General features: G+C 40.7%; 1 protein-coding gene across 7 annotated transcripts in view; it reads left to right on the forward strand.

Annotated features, from left to right (window-relative positions):
- TCF20 (transcription factor 20) overlaps positions 1-19,160 on the forward strand; it is a 202,939-nt gene that overhangs the window by 136,490 nt on the left and 47,289 nt on the right. For all 7 annotated transcript variants that reach the window (XM_028747852.2, XM_028747854.2, XM_028747855.2 and 4 more), the window contains 2 exons: positions 13,491-13,584; positions 17,946-17,995. In XM_028747852.2, coding sequence (XP_028603685.2) covers positions 13,491-13,584; positions 17,946-17,995 — 144 coding nt within the window. The remainder of the gene's footprint in view (positions 1-13,490; positions 13,585-17,945; positions 17,996-19,160) is intronic.

Genomic DNA, 19,160 nt, shown 5'->3' on the forward strand with positions numbered 1-19,160 from the left:
ACTCACCCATACATTTGGCTTTTGTGCCAGTATGTGACCCTCGTCATTTTTCTGCAAGGGAATGCCTGAAAAGGTTACCCAGCCTTCATGAGAAAGATATGAGGCTAAGTGGAATATTTATTACAGTATGCATATTTGGAAATGGGTCCCATTGGGTTTAGTGGGATTTGCTTCTTAATACAGCATGCTATACACACTTACCTGGGAGTCTCAAAGTTGCTTCTCAGAAAACATATATAGGATTATGCTGTAAATTTGCTTAAAATTGCAGTTGTGCACACCAATCCTATGTATGTTGAATTTACTTCCAAGGAGAGGAATGTATCTGGGCTTTTTTGTCCTTTTTAAATAGTGTCATCCCAGTTTGCGTTGCTTTAGTCTAGTCGGTTGTCATTAACTAGAGCAGAACTTTCCAGACATTTCATGTTAGAGACACACTTTTTAGACATTCATCATTTTGCAACATAGTAATTCAGTTTTACTAGCAAACCGGAGGTTAAACTAACCCCTTTCCAGCCCCAGGAGGCGCATGGGGAGCATTTACGCGACACACCTACACACTGCAGCAGACACACTAATGTGTCGCGACACATAGTTTGGAAAGCTCTGACCTAGGGAGAGCCTGTAATACGTGTTAAGCTCTGGCTCACTAATGAGGGAACACACAAGAATAGGTGTAGGTAACTAGCTTTCCACATTGGCACCTGAACTCAGGGCAGCAGTCACCACTTTTGTTACGGATTTAGGTGCAAGGAGATAAGGCATACCTAACAAACTTAAATACTTGGGAATGATATGAATTCAAGGCACTTGTTTCCTGTTTAACACTGGACAGCTTTATAAAGAAGTAGCCTAGGAGCATAAATGGGTTGAGATTTATGTAATACTGTATAGGGTAGAGCTTCCAACGTCCTAAAGGAAAACTCAAGCATATTATTAAAGGAAAATTCTTATTTAAGAGACAAGTTAATATAAAATTAGTCATATAAGAAAATGGAACAAAGAAAAATGTTAGCTAATATGTTGTCATGGCTCTTAGATATTCACAATTTAGACTGTACTCTGATATACATGGTTGAAAACAATACAATTTATTTCTTAATGTCCCATAATTTCCTCATACATTGTAAATATTAATGATTACAGCAGGAGAACATGGCATTATTTATTAGAACATGCAGTCTCCCTTACACAGAATCCAGTGAAAAGCAAATTTAGTCTCACAGGGTCAGGGAATTTTCAGATAGAATGACATCATTAACATGTGCTAATCAAAGGGTATTACATTACAGTGGTGTAAGTGATGGGAGTAAATTTCTGTTACCTTTGGGCACTTCTCTGTGGGAATGTCTAGGCTGGCCTCCCAATGGAAGACACAGCTACTGAATCAGATTTGCACACATTAAGAATTCCATCTCTGTATTTCCTGCATTTAACTTAAGGAGACGAAGTGGGCAGGCCTCCCAGTGGAAGGTACTGACTGGTAATTACATTTGTGTTTGTAAAAATAAAGAGTTCCATATATTTATTTCCTGTGTCTTAATGGAAAGGACAATGCAGAAATGTTCGAACCAGCTGGATAAAGTTAGTGAAATATAAATCAAGGCTATTCATTAGATCAGCATTCCCCAATTTGGTGCCTTCCAGATGTTGTTGGACTACTACAATTCCCATCAGCCCTGACCATTGGCCATGCTGGCTGGGACAGATGAGATTTGTAGGCAGTGAGCTGGGGAAAGTTGAATGAGACCTTTCAGCTGATTGGGATCTGCAGGTGTCATTCAAAAAATCATCAGTCTTAGGTGGAAGAATTAAATTTAACAAGATAAATTTAACAAGATAAAAAAAGTTGCAGTGTGTATACTCAGGATCCCAGCCATGTTTCAATTTCCCTCCTCAACTGTCAGTCAAAATTTTGTGTTTGCTGAGCATGCTCAGTCATTTATTTTGTTTGTGGGTGTGGGGTAACCTCACTGGTGCTCATTCTCAGCTATCATGGACATGACATATAAAAATAGGTCCTCAGTGAAACCAGGAAATTACCTGTTCAAAGAATAAGCCAAACCATGGTTTAATGCAAATATGTAGGCTCCGAAGAGAGGATTGTGGCTGCTTTACTCCTCCCTGGCGATTTTGCTGTTTTGCTTCCCTGTCATCCAGAGAATTCATAGTTTAGCCCTCGTGGACAAATCATAAGCCACAGAATATAGGAAAACCTTGGTTACAGCTTTAAGCTGCAGGGAGCTAAACCATAAGCCCAGATTCCAATGAAACACTGAGCCAGGCCATGCACGTACATTTGCCCTAAACCATAGTTTTGCTTAGAATGCCATGTGACCCAGGCCAATAAGATGGCGCCCCCTGTCCTTTTCCAGCCATTTGATTCCATCCCCCGCCCCGCCCCCCATTATTTCACACACACCCCGAGTCAGCGTGCATTCTGTGAACACTGAGCTAGCTCAACCCACATTGGGCCTCTTTCTTGGGGTTTTGTTCTTTTACACTTTTTGCCTAAATATGTTTCCGTACTTATGCAAATATTAATTAGATTACTGCAACCCTCTGTGTAAGTGGTGTGCTTTTGGCTACATAAGCAGCAGCACTAGGGGAGTGGAATTGGAAGTAGCATATAGTGTACATGTGGGGCCTTGCAAACAAAATTGTGTGTGTGTGTGTGTGTGTGTGTGTGTGTGTGAGAGAGAGAGAGAGAGAGAGAGAGAGAGAGAGAGAGCTTTCAAAGCAAGAGAGTAAGTGTTGTGTATCTGTATCTCTATATATCTTTGTCATTTCCATCCACTCTGTTCTCCACACCACCCCAATTTTTCATTTCACACACCCCTCAACTGCCAACCAGCATTCTGTGGCTATTAAGTATGCATAGTCCTTATTAGGTTGGTGGGTTTTTAAGGTTTTTTTGTGCCTGGCTGTTGCCATTTTAGCTACATGAGCAGGGAATTGTATAGGAATTAGGCATGATGATGCCTAAAATGGCACCTTGAGCAATCAGTTAGTTACCTGAGACAAGGCAGGCTAATTCCTCTATTCTATCAGAGTAGCAAGGTCAGTGGCAGCCAGGATACCATAACTCCCTGCCAGCACAGATAAGGGAGGTGTAATAACTGTGGTGAGTGCAGGGGAACAGAAAGCAAAAGTAAGAAGAGAAGGGAAATCTAGGAGAGTATTTCAAGTAAATGATTAGATCATTAGATGAAGGGAGAAGCTAATAACCATTAGGAGCGATATTTACTGCTTGTAACACATTGTACTAGTGAGTGTTTAGATAGTTTTTGTATATCAACATACTTTCTTACCACACCAGCTAAAAATAAATATAGAAAAGTTACAGGCTATGGTTTATATTTTGGGTCAGTGGACCGCAAAAGCTGTGGGTGTGTGGGTGTAGTTTTATTACTAATCTTATGAAGGCATGTGTGTGTTCATCTATGCCTCTGTTTTCTCCTTTTCTAGAAAATGGAGGTCTCTCTTGCAGAGTTAGAAAGATCTTACATTCAGACATCTTCTAATATATTTGGTACCTTTTCCTTGCAATGAGGGATGATTTTACTTGGGGTAGAATACCAGCAGTCAAGTACCAACAATAACAGGCCCTGAGTTTCTTTAATTTCCTGCATTGTGCTTCTGTTTGCCAAATCCAAGGTTTATTGTTACTGAATCTTGATGGATTTATCAGTTATCAATCTCAGAACACAGAAAATGCATGGTCCCTAAGTAGCCAGTTGACTTTTCTTTGGCTTTTTCTGCTTGGCTTAATACTGAGTTATTTCACTAACAGACAATCAGCTTTTTGGAAATGGGTGAGTGTAGTACTGCTTTTATATATACTGTAAACTTCCTGTTTCCTTAAGGGATTAATTTGGCAACATGTACTCTGATTTTCAGAGAAATTAAAATAGATTTTAAGCATATGAGGCAAGGATCTTGGATGGTAAGTCATGTGATAATTGATGACAGCAATTTCACACATTCAGGTCAACCAGTGATAACTGTAATTATCACATGAATAACATACTATGCAAACTCATGCTATGAAGAAGAATTTCTAGCTCTCAAAGCTTTAGCATTCAGACCTTCCCCTGCAGAAATAAAAGTTTAATTTAATGTATTTTCAGTAGTGCCTTCCAAAACTGCCTTTAGGGAGAATGTGCTGGAACCATCAAGAGGTAAATGTTTCTTCCTGCCTTGCCCCATCCCCTTGCCCGAGACCCTTGAAGGAGGACCTGTTGCTTAAATATTTACTATAGATCTCTCTCATATCTTTCTGGGGACTGCTCTTTGCCTTTTTGGCAGGAACAGGAATGCATTTTGTTTTTAACATTTTTGAAACATTAAGATTTTGTTCTAAATTTTGTAAACTCCCCTTTTCTGGTGCTTCAAAGTGTTGTTGCCAGGGGGTGGGGGTTTTTTGGCTGGAAGGTGGCATATAAATAGTTACAGTAACAATAACATTAAAGATGGGGCAGCAAAGGTATCAACTAATATTCTGTATTTGGGGGACAGCGAGTGAAAGATGGAATACTTCCTTCAAGTAATTTCTCTGTTGATGGAAGGAGTAAGAGCAATAGACTGTAGGTCTGGGATATCTGAGACCTGTTGTTCTTTGTCCTGCTCACAATCCTTGATTAACTTTTAATATTCCAAATCCCAAATGTTACACTCTAAATTTCTGATGCAGAAATAGTTGCCTGGACAACTCTGTTTCCTTATCACTTCAGGAATGTTATGTGCATATCAGTCTATAATTCTGCCATATAGAACCTCTTCATGCTATCTGTATCTTGTGAATGAACTCAGCACCCCCTCTTTTTTGAAATAAATTCTGCTTTCATGGCCCTTTCCAGGTGACATTTAATGCAACAATGTTTCAGCTTGGGGAAAATAGCATTTTATCAGCAGGAGTTAATTTTAGTGGACAAGTCAATAGATGTATGTATGTATGTATGTATGTATGTATGTGCTTCAAATTACAGTTATGTATTGTGTTCTGTAATGCATACCTGTTAAATGTATAGCATATGAAGCACTCTAGCTGACTTGCATATTTTGCTACTGGAATGTATTATAAGGAAGAGGCCTGTTAACCAATTATCTATTATCTTAATTTTGCCCCACCTTTATGGAGTTCTTGCCAAAGCACTTTTAGAGCAGAAAGGCTAAGTCTGATCACAGTGTGAAGTTTCTTTTCTCTGTAGAATCCGTGGCTGTAATACTGTATGCTGTAAGGAGATTCCTAAACCAAAGAAGGGGAAATCCTTGGCTTAATTCAGTGTTTTGCATTTCAAGAAGGTTGCTGCCATCTGCTGTCACTTTAGATGTAGGACAGTTTGTAAAATTAAACATGGATAGATAGGGGGTAGGTGTAATATTATAGGTTATAGGTATTGTATTACAGTTGACTTGCATCTTACATATGGGTTTTGTTCCAGGGATATTGTGTAAAGTTGAAGTCACATATAGTCAAAACAACCCTTAAAAACCAGAAAGTGGCCTGTAAAAACATAGTGCAGCATTTACCGGTGCACAACAAGTGATGTTGTTATCTGCCTGACTTGTGGGCTCTAGCAGGCTCTTTTGAGGTTGTCTGATATTGCGAGAGCCTCCTAGAGCCCAGTAAGCACTCTGTCTTCTGTGCATTTAATTTGTGCAGTTTCAACTGGCCGGTCTTCAACAGCATAAGGTTGAAACTGAACATGTTAAACACATGTAAGCTCCAAGTCAACTATATTTATTTGTAAAACTTCCATCCCACTTTTCTTTCCTAAAATCAAATCAAAGACAGGTAACAATTCAAGTAATTAAAAGCAATCCAGAAGCACAGTAAAACAACAATAACAATTAGCAATAAACCCAAACCTAAACCAGCAGACAGTAATAACAGCAATACCAGTAATCAAAAGCATAGCAAGGAGTTAGAAGTTACAGCACCCACTATCAAAAGCTTCCTGTAATAGCCATGTTTTCACCAGGTGGTAATGGGAAAGGCAATCTGACGTTTGCTGTAATGAGTCCCAAAATGTGAATCAATAAGAAACACACCCAGATTACCAGCCTACTTCCTCACAGTTTAAAAAGGACTCAAACACACCCTCCAAGAACTCTACTGTTGGTTCCCTAGGGTATCTATTTTGCTCCTCTGCTTTGATTAAGATACTTCAATTGTATTGGGGGTTTTTTTTGTAATAAATCTCAATTGTTAACTGCCTGGGGCCTGCAGGTGAAAGTTCACATCCAGCTCAGTTATTGAAATATTGTTTCTGGGAATAATAGGCACTTCCACTCAGAAACCATTACTTTGAAAGATACCCTACAAGCTGAGTATATTTTTAAAAGTTTCCTAGGAAACATTTGGTTGAAGCATAGGATGAAGGGTTGAGCCTATGCAAGAAGAGATTTGAAAATGTTGAGGCTCCTTAGCAAACTCAGAAAAATTGCCTATTACCTCTAAATAAAAATCTTTGAGAGCCTGTTCACACTTGTTGACTATACTACTCCATCAGGTGATGATTTGAATATGTGAATAAACCACCACAGATAGGGCACTCATATAAACTCAGGTGCTATTATTTCCAGTAGTGTCAGATCGCATACTGAGCAGCAAGTTATTGCGTGCAGTATGACCAGTGAGGGCTTGGCTCATCATGAATTTTTGTGCCCCTTATTGTGTTGAGCAACTCAAATATTACAAAGGTCCTTCATGGAAATGCATCTGTATGTCTCTGTACTTTCTCAGTGGTATTGTGTAATGTTGAAAAATTGTTATTAGAGGAATCCTTCTCCAAGTCATTTTTAGTAGACTTGTAGTTTAGCGTAGTGTTAGAGACATAAACAATGTAACAACACATTAGACTCGTTTGGGATCATCAAACCCTTCCTTACCCGTGAAGCTGAGCTTAGATAAGCGGTTACATTGCACTTCAGTGTTTCTGATTCTTGCTGTATTGTGGGGTCATGAAGCTAGGTACACAGTGAAAAATGGTTCAGATAGTCTGTTGCCTGGGCAAGCAACAGTCTGCTCAGTGTGTAGTTCGTCTACCACTTCTTCTGCTGACCTCTTCCTGTCAACTTGTATGCCCTTTGATCTGTTTCACATCTCTAGATGTATCACATTAGAATGATAGCTGATTGTGATGTCATAGTGTTTTTCTTTTTTTATCCACATTAGTATTTAGAAGTACCCCTTAGTAACCTGTGCTGAGCATACTAAGGCAATATTTTTATTTAGTGTAAAGTGGTTCTGTGGTCTTTATAGTTTATGTACATCCTGTTTGCATATTTTTTAAAATTCTGCTACATATGCTGTATTTTTAATAATAATAATAATAATAATAATAATAATAATAATAATAAATAAATAATAAATAATTTATTTATTTATACCCCGCCCATCTGGCTGGGCTTCCCCAGCCACTCTGGGCGGCTTCCAAAAGAATATTAAAATACATCAAACATTAAAAGCTTCCCTAAACAGGGCTGCCTTCAGATGTCTTCTAAAAGCCTGGTAGATGTTGTTCTCTTTGACATCTGGTGGGAGGGTGTTCCACAGGGAGGGCGCCACTACCGAGAAGGCCCTCTGCCTGGTTCCCTGTAACTTGGCTTCTCGCAGTGAGGGAACCGCCAGAAGGCCCTCGGTGCTGGACCTCAGTGTCCGGGTAGAACGATGGGGGTGGAGACGCTCCTTCAGATATACTGGACCAAGGCCGTTTAGGGCTTTAAAGGTCAGCACCAACACTTTGAATTGTGCTCAGAAACGTACTGGGAGCCAATGTAGGTCTTTCAAGACCGGTGTTATGTGGTCTCTGCGGCCGCTCCCAGTCACCAGTCTAGCTGCCGCGTTCTGGATTAGTTGTAGTTTCCGGGTCACCTTCAAAGGTAGCCCCACGTAGAGTGCATTGCAGTAATCCAAGCGGGAGATAACCAGAGCATGCAACACTCTGGCGAGGCAGTCCGCAGGCAGATAGGGTCTCAGCCTGCGTACCAGATGGAGCTGGTAAACAGCTGCCCTGGACACAGATTTGACCTGTGCCTCCATGGACAGCTGTGAGTCCAAAATGACTCCCAGGCTGCGCACCTGGTCCTTCAGGGGCACAGTTACCCCATTCAGGACCAGGGAATCCTCCACACCTGCCCGCCTCCTGTCCCCCAAAAACAGTACTTCTGTCTTGTCAGAATTCAACCTCAATCTGTTAGCCGCCATCCATCCTCCAACCGCCTCCAGGCACTCACACAGGACCTTCACTGCCTTCACTGGTTCTGATTTGAAAGAGAGGTAGAGCTGGATATCATCCGCATACTGATGAACACCCAGCCCAAATCCCCTGATGATCTCTCCCAGCGGCTTCATGTAGATGTTGAAAAGCATGGGGGAGAGGACAGAACCCTGAGGCACCCCACAAGTGAGAGCCCAGGGGTCTGAACACTCATCCCCCACCACCACTTTCTGAACACGGCCCAGGAGGAAGGAGCGGAACCACTGTGACAGTGCCCCCAGCTCCCAGCCCCTCAAGACGGTCCAGAAGGATGTTATGGTTGATGGTATCAAACGCCGCTGAGAGACCCAGCAGAACTAGGAAACAACATAATTTACTGCTTACTATAGCAAAAGGACAGGTATAATGTAGAAGGGAGAATTACATTTTTAGCCTGTCAATTCTTTTAGACTTATGGGCTCAGTTTAAAATGCTGGGTTTGATCTGTAAGGCATTTTGTATCTCAGGACCTCCATACCTATTCCTATATGAACCTAATCAGACCTGGATCTGTGTGCCTTCTCTGAGGGATGTGTGGAGGGTGGCAGCATGAGAACAGGCCACCCCAGTGGTGGCTTCTCATTTGCAGAATGCTCTTCCCAGGGAAGCATGCCTGACACCATCATTGCTTGCTTGTTGATGCCAAGCTAGATCTATTTACTCAGACCTTTGATTTTTACTTGGGAGGTTAGTGAGTTATGGGTTGTTGCTTTACTTTTTAGTGCCCATCTTTAGGGGAAGGTTAAGATTTGCCCTTTTATAAACACAGTATTAATGTTTTTTATGCTGTGTTGCTTTATGATACTTATCTCTGTGTAAAAAGCAATGGATAAATATAATAAATAAAACACAACACACGCATACAGTATATATTTAACTTGTTTGGATCAACAATGTCCTGGGTTCCTTCAGGAGGAAGGATGGGATAAATATTGAATGAATAAATGTATATCTGCCTAATTTTTTGTTTCTGTCGCTGCTCCCTAATATGATGGTGTCTAGGTATCTGCTATTGACCCATTGTGATCCCTTACTCCATATTTTGGTTTTTGGATCAGATGTAGGTAGTTTGAAGAGGAAGAACTTTCCTCAAGGTACTTGTCAGGATGTATTGAAAGTTGGTACCTGTTGTGCTTGCTGTTCATAGTCAGCCTTGTGAGATTCTCTTTGTACCACATAATGCTGTTTGATTATGGCTCACTTAGGGCAGAACATTTTAGAGCCATGAAACTGTAGCTCACCTGTTGCTGTCATACATTCTGATTGTGGCACAATGTTTCTTGCTTTGCAAAACTTTGAATAGGGCTGGCAGGCTACAGTGTTTGCTACAGTTGTTGTATAGGGATCAAAACCTTTGGCCCCTAGACTATTGGCCATGCTGGTTGGGATTAATAGGAGTTTGAGACCAACAATTTCTGGAAGGTTCCTCACCCCCAGTCTAGTAGTTTCCAAATAATAATAATAATAATTCAGTTTCCTCACATTTGATTTCAAAAGAAGATTTAAAATAAAAATCACTGCACTGATGGAGAGACTGCAGACAGTCATGTACCTGTTTTCATATGCAGGGGCCAACTATACAAATTAAGCAGATAAATAAATATGGGGAAAGCAAAATGTTACTTAGAGAAGGATCTGAAATACTTTCCTTGAAACTTGAATTTGTTTTATTCTGGGTTGTTTTATTTCATGTTTTGATGTGTTGTAAGCAACTTTGAGATTTTTTTTCTTTAAAACATAAAGCGGCATAGAAATGAATAATGATGATGCTGACGATAACAATAACGAATTCCACCACAAAAAAAAGACTCCTAGACATTCCGTTGCGATGACTGTAACCTAGGTTAAAGGTGCCATTTGGCGATTCGTGTAAATACCTGAGTTTCTAATACTGCATGTTGTTGTCGGCATCTATCTGTCTCAGGAGTGCCTTTTGGGGTGAAGTCAAACTGTTGGAAGGTTACAGCGCCTGCTGTAGCTGTAGAGACCAATACGGGATAAAAGGTAACTGGCAACTACTGGCCATACACTCTGTGGATGACTGTAAACAAAAAAAGAGATAATTCCAGTCATAAGGGAAGAACAAGTGTTTTAGAGAATAACATAGATACAACCAGTGCATTTTACTATACATTAGTTATTTGTTTATGTTTTACATATTGTTTCGTTTTTGTTACGAAAGCAAATACTTTAAAAAAAAGTCTATCCCGGTTGCTGGGATTGATGAAAGAGGTTAGTGCAATGCACAAGCTACCAGGTGGGAGGAAGTCGAAGATAGTTGTCACTCTTAAGTTGTGGTGCTTGGAAATTAAATGTCAAAATCTCTGATATAAGGCAAGGGTTAGGTCGCTTCATTTCTGGAAATGTTCCTTTTCTTTTTGCCAAGATTGTGGAGCTTTGTGCCCTATTCATTCTTGTAAGAAGCAGATGGCTTCAGGTCCCAGGAGGTGGAGAAGCTGGAGCTATTATGGTGCTCGTAGACTGGAAAGCAGCAGCATCTGTCAGATTGGAGACTTGTTTGACAGCAGGGAAGCTGGCAGCAGTAGCAGATGAGTTCTGCCGGGCACAGTCGGCGGAGCTATAGTTCAGCAGAAAGTACATTTGTGTAGGTGGTGGAGGGTAATCCTAGTAATCACGCAAATGGGACTTTTATTCCTGAGGCTAATTGCTGCACTGGGGGAGTGATTTTTGGAAGTGACAGCTGGGGAGAGAAGGGTTAGCCTTCCCCAAGTGTCAGCACCCCTGAAAATTGTAAACACCCTCTGTGGCAAACAGGCTCAGAAAAAAGCTCCTATCCATATGAACGGGATCTTTTTTCAAAACCAGAAATTGGTTTGGGGGGGGGGGAGAGAAGTAGAGGCAATGTTTAAATAACTGTGTATTGAGAGTGGAAGGCCCTCAGGCTGAAAAAGCTTTCCCACTCCTGTTCTAATCGACTTTTTTATAATGAATTTTTATTAATTTTCCAATATTTACCCAATATTACCACAGTTTTGCCAGTTATACAGATTTCAATTAATATCAAGATAATTCCAATTATTTCCAAATTTATCCAATTTAATCCAAGTGGTTTCCCATGCTACTTGATCAGTGTTTTTTATCCAGTTCTTGTATTGCTGCAGTTCATATTTTTATTAACATCTAATTACATTTCAGTTGGTATATTAATCCTTAAGATAACAGCTGCATTTTTAGAGATTACTATTCATGTTAATACCTTATCTAACTTTCCATAAGATTTCAAATGAGGTGCTCTTATTATTTTCCTTTTCTCTGCATGTGTCAGTCTGAATTATGTCCAATTATAAAGTCCTTAGCCTTTATCTGCTGTCCCATTCTTGAAATTCCTCCAATTGCTGTTGTCTCTCAGCATAACTGGGATGGGGCTATTCCTGGGGAATTCTCAAAATATCTCATTAGTTCCCTCCCATCGTGCTTTCATCTTGCTTGGTGTTTCCGGACAATAACATACTCCAACAGTCCACTCTTTCTCACTACTCAATCAATGTCTAGAAATTTTCACAGCCCAAGAAAGAGGGATCCAGCTTCCGCTGCAGGGGATCTTGGAGTACTTTCATTTCAATTAATGACTACCAGAGTCTCCATGCCTCCCTCGTCTATGGCTCTAAATTCCTTTCATCTTTACGACTGCATATTGGCCAAAGTCCACTTAAGTTGTATCTCTTCTCTGTGGTTTTTAGGGGGGGGGTTAGAGATGGTATCCACTCTAATTTTCCAATATAATCAATTCCAGTATTAGAGCTGTCCCCATCTCTTTAAACCACACACAGCTAACTGTTCTTTTAATCACTAGTTTTATTTCATACTGCAATCCAACTTCATTTTGTATCTTTAAAATTTTATGTCTGGAGAGGGTTGCCAAATCATTAATAAAGAAACTCAAAGTAAACAGGAAACTGGAGGCTCCTCTCTCCGCTATCTACCGCCCACACCGAATAAAATCTCTTTCTCAGTTCCAAATCTCAGATCAATGCAGCTGGATAATTCTGCAGTTCTGATGAAACATCTTCTCTCAGAGCGTGCCTGACTTCAAAGCCAATTAAAAATCCAATTAGCAGAAGAACCTCTGCTTCTTAATGGGGACGTGGGAGGGTTTTCACCAGATGAAGTGCTTTCACACTCAGTGCCTCCCTGCCCTCTGCTTTCCATGTTGGAGCGAGAGCCAGGTACCGAGAAGGACTGCGAGTGAAGCCTGTTCCTCCCTTTCCTGGGAGGAATTTCCAAGAATGATTTACCCTCTACCACTCTTGTTTTTCCCCGCCTTCAATCCCTGCAATGTTGTGGGGGCTGCCTCCTTTAAGGCAGATCGGAACCGGAAACCCGCTAATGGACGTAGAGATGTAGTTGTTCTTACAATAATGTGAGCAAGGGATGAGGACAAGGACACCAAATACTAGGAGCCCAGGTCACTCCCACTCCCCCAATAAAACATTTGAGGGGGCAAGTTAATGGGCATTGAACCTTCATTGTGAAAGTGCATCAGAGGAACACAGCTGCTGCCTGGCACTGGCTCACACGCCCCCCAGCTACACTCCCTCTCCTGCCTACCGCCACTCTGTTGCCAGGCTGATGCCAAAGGAGGTAAATGGACTGTGTGTGCCGTGTCTTGTGATTAGAGAGGCTGCCAAGCCTAAGATGCATAGGATCGGAGCGGGGCCTTACCTACCCACCCCCCAATATTTTATGCAAGTTGGTGCCCCTGGATGAGGCAAATAAAGTGCTAGGTAAACAAGCACACAAACAGTATTGTGAGAAGATAGTGTGTCAGAATGAATAATCATCCATGTGTTTGCAGTATTTACAAATACTTATTATTAAATAATGCCCAGTTGAAAACTTTTAGGCATAGAGGGTGTTAGGCTATAGGGCTTGGGGATAGGAGAAGCTGTGAGCTGTGGACAACTGAGTAAGGTTGACACAGTTTCTGATATTGCTCTTGTTCATTTTATACCAGTAGTTGGAAAAGTGTGGTGTCAATTTTATTAAATAATCCTAGACAAAAGAATTAAGCAAATGAAGCCTTTTGTAGCTGTGTGTTTGGGTGTCTGTAAAGCAGTGGCACAAGATTCACTTACATAATTTATTTTTGTATACAGCTGTTAGAAGTACATAAACAGATTAATTTTTATGTGATGGAAACAAAGGGACGAGGTAAAATCAAAAGTTTGTATACAAGTTAGTGTTCTATCTTTCCATTTCTTTCAGAAATGTTCTCATTGCCAGGAGCCAGGAGCCACCCTAGGCTGCTACAACAAAGGCTGCTCTTTCCGATATCATTATCCGTGTGCCATTGATGCAGGTAAGAACAAGGAAATGATTTTGGAATGACTGTTCACTGGTTTGATCTAGAACACTTTATAGGAGAGGCATCGTGAAAATCACTTACAACTTAAAAGTAACCTGTGAGAACTGAATGCGGCACCATTATATAATAAATCACAACAAATTATGGGAAAAGAATTTGCTTCAAATACCAGAATTTATGTTTACAAGTGTCAACCACAAGACAAATATTTACTAATGCAGAGTTTAAAACCTGTTTCCTCTTGGAAAATAATTAGGTCTTCTGCCAAAGTATGCTAAAAGTAGAACAGAAAGGATCATGATTTGTGTGGTTTCTGCCTTTCCTCATTTGAAGGAGTGAATTGAATTATAGTACCTGCTTCCTCTATTAGTATAATTAGATGTAATCATAAGACATTTGGAGTGCCAGAGATTGGCAAGAGACTAAAATGGCAGACCAGTGAATGGAGTTGGAACCAGAGAGGATAGCTATTGTTGAGCTGCAAAGCACTTCAGAGCATTTGCTGTAACAACATGCTTGTGTGTTGTTACATTCTTATTACTGTCATATAAAAATCTTACTTGAAGAATCTTTTGTGTTAGCATATCCTTGTATAGTGTGCCTCTCATATGAGTCAGCTCTAATTCTAGATACTTTTGGATATGCATGCGTTGGAGCTTTTTCTTTGGATTTTGTGGAGCATATGAGACTGGTGCCTGCTTCCCATACTGGTATTTCAACAACATGGAGTTGCTACTGTCTATAATCCTGACATAACTAAATAAAACTACCTTCCAAGAAAGACATTGAATTCTGCTGAGTCAGCCTTCTATTTTTGGCCTCTCTTAACTTTCCGTAACATAGACAGGAATAGTCTTACTACTGTCGACTGCCTCTGACATAAGAGTGGGAAAATTAAAGAAGAGTACAGATATTAGTAGTTGCTGGTTAGTATGGTCAAACGTACAGTATGTAACTTTCATAGGATGCTGTGGATCTGGATAATTAAAAACTGAGGTGAAACATTGTGAATGAGATTTGTATGTCTTCCTGCAGTATAAATGCTGTACTTGGTTCTTTAAAAAACAAAACAAAATTTTGCAGCTGAATTAATTCTGTGCAAGGATGTAAGAATGGTACCCCTCCCACCACTAACTGCTGGAAAATTTACCAAGCCCCTCTCCTTCCTGTTTTTCTTCTCCACCCCCCTGAAGGTTGTTTTGTTTTTTAAACTTGCTTGGTTCCTGTCACAATGAGTCAAAATTAGTCAGTACCAACAAAGTATGAAGAAAATGTGTGGGATCTTTGCTTCTTGACAACACACATTTATTTATTTATTTGGTTTTCCTTTGTTGTCTGGAGTTTAGAATATTAGTGGAGTTTGGAATATTGAGGTCTACCTGCCTTGCAGGAAGAGAAGCAGCAGCCGAGAGTGAGGCTCTGCCAGTTCCACATGCTTTTGCTCTCACCAGCCAAGCTGGGCCTAGCCTCCCACTCCAACAGTGGTCATTCATTTTATATGCCCTGTGAAATAGAGAAGCAGCAGCACCTCCTCTCACCATTGTTTTCACCAGCTAGGTTGCCCCCACCCTCAACAAAAATAACTTTTTGAACCAACTCTCTATGAGGAAGAGCAGCAGAATCTATGGATGATGGTATCAGCTGGGCCCCTGTGAGTCAACTTGCCAAAGGCAGAGTAACAAGAAACCAGCAAATTCCAGCTACATCCCAGAAAGCCAAAACTCCACCCTCAACAGCCTCTACCTACATTAAAGCCACTTCTAGGAAAGTCTGGTTACCAGACTGTTTCTCAGTGACCAAAGAGCTGACCCTTATAATAACTTTGTAATAGAAAAAAATGGTGCCTAAATTTGCTTATTTTTATCTTCCATCACCATTACTTTTTCCTTTTATATCACATCTTCTTAGATTGTAAACTTGTAGATAGAGACCATATTGTTTTTATTGATCTGTAAGCAATTATGTGACCCTTCTTGACTGAAGAGCAGGGTATAAATACGTTGAAATAAATGAATGAATGATAACAATGAAGTGGACATTAAAGCATGGTATAGTAATATCTTTGCTAAAAGCTGATGAATTATTGTTATACAAATATACTTTCTTAAGAATGGAATTATAGTTTATTTTGTAAACAGAAAAATGAATTATATGCTGAATAGAAAGCAATTTGGAATGCTTCTGATTACTGTAGAACTATTTTGTGAATATACTATTTTAGAAATTTTATTTGAGAAATTGGCATATGCAAGTCTATTACTCAGTTAGTGTGACTTTGCTTTCTGCTTCTATCCTGAAATTTTTCAAAACAAATATTTTTGCTGTTAGAAAGGAGTAGATATTGCTCTTGTTCTCAGTAAGGAATTCATTTTCTTGAGTCAAGAACAGTTTAAACTTTTTTTCCAGGGAGGTGGCTACTAAATATGCTGATATCTATTCACTGCTTGTTTGTTATTGGGTGAATCAGTTTGACTTGTGTGGAGAGCCAGACATGCTTACTTCAAACCAACATTTGCTTCTAATTGGACCTTCATGGCAATCACAAAAAGCCTGTAAAAATTTTTTTTTGAGGAAGAGATGGCGTCAGTAAGATTGATCTGGTGAGAGGAGAGATTGCTTAACAAAACATTTGGCATCATTTTTTGATGCCGTCCTTATAAGAACAATTCTCTTCAGACTGAAGTGTAAACAACATTACCCTGGAATATACAGTAACAAGCCAACTTCATGAGAAACTCATGAGCAGAGCTTTCCAAACTGTATGTCGCGACACGTTAGTTTGTCGGCTGCAGTGTGTAGGTGTGTTGCACAAACGCTCCCTGCCCTCTTCCTGGGGCTGGGAGAGGTTAGTTTAGCCTTTGGTTAAACTGAATTACTGTGTCACAAAATGATGCATTTCTAAAAAGTGTGTCACCAACTTGAAAACTTTGGAAAGCTCTGCACTAGAGTATATTATAAACCGCAGTCCCTGTTCCTGAGAATACCACCAGCCCAAGATTCATTGAAAGCAAAAGCAAATGTCTTCATGCCGTGTAGGAAGAGGAGTGGGGGGAACGTGAGACCAGGGCTTGCTTGGGATTTTACCAGCTTGTACATGCCATCGTAAACCAGCCTTCCCTGCTGTTTGGAACTGAATTGGGAATTGGGAGTCTAAAACATCTGGAGGGCACCAAGTTGGAAGGCTGCAATAAACAGTGTTTTCATGTTATGTATGAATGTGGCCCATATGCTTTGAATTGCAGCTGGGATAAATGCTTGTCTTAGAGAACTACACAGAATTGTTTTAGCCTTCTTTAAGCTTCTTTTTCTGCGGCTCAGAGCTTGCAATGTGGAACACTGACATACCCCTTGCAGCAAAGGAAACTGAGCCAAAATCAGAGAGAGAACAGTTTTGTCCTTGTTAGTCTCATGCTGACTGTTACAACTTTTCCTGCAGATTGCAGCAGGAGGAGGATATGGTTATAGCACATATTTAAGATTATTTCAAATTAGCATGCTTTTATTTACCACCATGGGAGTCACTTGGAGGTTGTAAGGAATTGTGGGGACTGGATCCATTAATGGTTTTCTGAAAACATACTATCTTGACGAAGCAGCTGAAATTTGACACCCTCCCCCTAAAAAAAGATAGTTAAAAGAATGTAAGGTGCAGCAGGATTACATGTCTGAAGCTTGAACTGAACGTATACCCCGAGGAAGAATGCCCCTAAACAAGTAGTTATTTAATCAAAATTTATTGGTGAGCATGGAATCAATCTGTTAAAGAGCCTCTGTATTGACTTAAGAATTTTGAAAAAAAGTGTTTGTAGCACGTTCTTTAGCTGAACAACTTCATGTTACAAGGGGAGATAAGTAGGCATACAGTGGTACCTTGGGTTACAGATGCTTCAGGTTACGCATTTTCGGGTCGTGCACCGTGCCGCACCTGGAAGTACTGGAATGGGTTACTTCCAGGTTTCGTTGCTCGCGCATGCGTAGAAGCACTAAATCACGCTTTGCGTAGAAGCGCCGAATCGCAGCCCGCGCAGATGCGGTGCTGTGGGTTGCAAATGTGCCTCCTGCATGGATCACGTTCGCAACCCGAGGTTCCACTGTATTCCTAGGAATGTGAGTTTGCTAAGGCTTTTGAGTACATGATTACAGTGTGCTTGCAGGCACCCATCTCTCCTTCAGACATTAGTGGTTACTACACTGTGAGCACCTTTTTCATATTACGAAAAAATGATCTATAATTGGAGATAAAGAAGCAGACATACACTTTTGTTAGCAGTATGGTTTAAAATCACTTCATGCAGGGTTTGGAGTTGGTGGCTATTTGCAGAATATTTTTTACCTTTTGTTTTCTTCTCTTTTAGATTGTTTACTAAACGAAGAGAATTTCTCAGTGAGGTGCCCCAAGCACAAGGTAATAAAATTGTTATCACTTTGCTGCCATTTGCTATATAGGTCTCATCATAGTTTATTTTTAGACATTTTGTGTCTGGGCAATGCTTTCTAAATATACTCTTTGGCATCTCTATAGTGTGTGTGTGTGTGTGTGTGTGTGTGTGTGTGTGTGTGTTTCCATTTCCTGTGGGATGGCATGGTTAGAAAATATGAGTCTTCATATTTTCTTTATTCTGTGGAATTAGTTTATTTTAATCTGGATTCTGTTCATTCTATTAAAGATAGCTTCATTGCATAGCTTTTGTACTGAGTGCTTTTCTTTGGCTGTAGCTATTCAGCGAATGTTCTGTTAAAAGTGGTTGTCTGCAAATAGTCTGAGAAAATGAAGTTTTGAAATGGATGGAGATCAATTGATCTCTTGGAGATGGGTCGGCATTATTTGCTGTGCTGGACACAGCTGGCCAGCTAATTCTTGTCTACTTGTTTAACCTCTGGTTATATTGTTAAAGCACCAATTTGTAAAATAACCATAGTGTACTTTTCTGTATATAGCTAGGCAATATAAAGTTGGATGGTAACATGCAGACATGGTTGAGCCTCTGCTTGTTGAATGATGCTTTATGATGTGTAAAGGTGTATTTGGGACCCCCCCCCCCCTTGTATCTCTATTTATAAACAGTACAGAACAAGGAATCTGGAGCTATCTGAAGATCAGCCATCTATCTCTGTGAAAGAAAGCTATAAAATTCTTTGAGCGTGAACTTACCGTATTTTTCGCACCATAGGGCGCACCGGACCATAGGGCGCACCCAGTTTTTAGGGGGGGAAATCAAGAAAAAAATCTTCCCCCCCCCAGCCCCAAAGAGCAGCGTACAGGGTGCGCAAAACCTCTCCCTGCCGGAGGGGTTGCGAGCAGCTATGGAGCAAGCCAAGTTTTGGCTTCCCCTTTAGCCCCATGCAGCTTCTCCTTGCCGGGAGACGCTGCACAGGGCTAAAGAAGCCATAGCCCCATGCAGCCTCTCCTTGCGGAGGGGTTGCGCGCAGCTATGGAAGAAGGCAAGGCAGCAAGCGGGATGGATCCCGCTTGCTGTTTTGCCTTCCCCTTTAGCCCCGCGCAGCCTCTCCTTGCAGAGGGGGTGCGCGCGGCTATGGAAGAAGGCAAGGCAGCGAGCGGGGTGGATCCT

The sequence above is a fragment of the Podarcis muralis genome, chromosome 10 (genome assembly GCF_964188315.1).
Source record: "Podarcis muralis chromosome 10, rPodMur119.hap1.1, whole genome shotgun sequence".
Lineage (NCBI taxonomy): Eukaryota > Metazoa > Chordata > Lepidosauria > Squamata > Lacertidae > Podarcis > Podarcis muralis.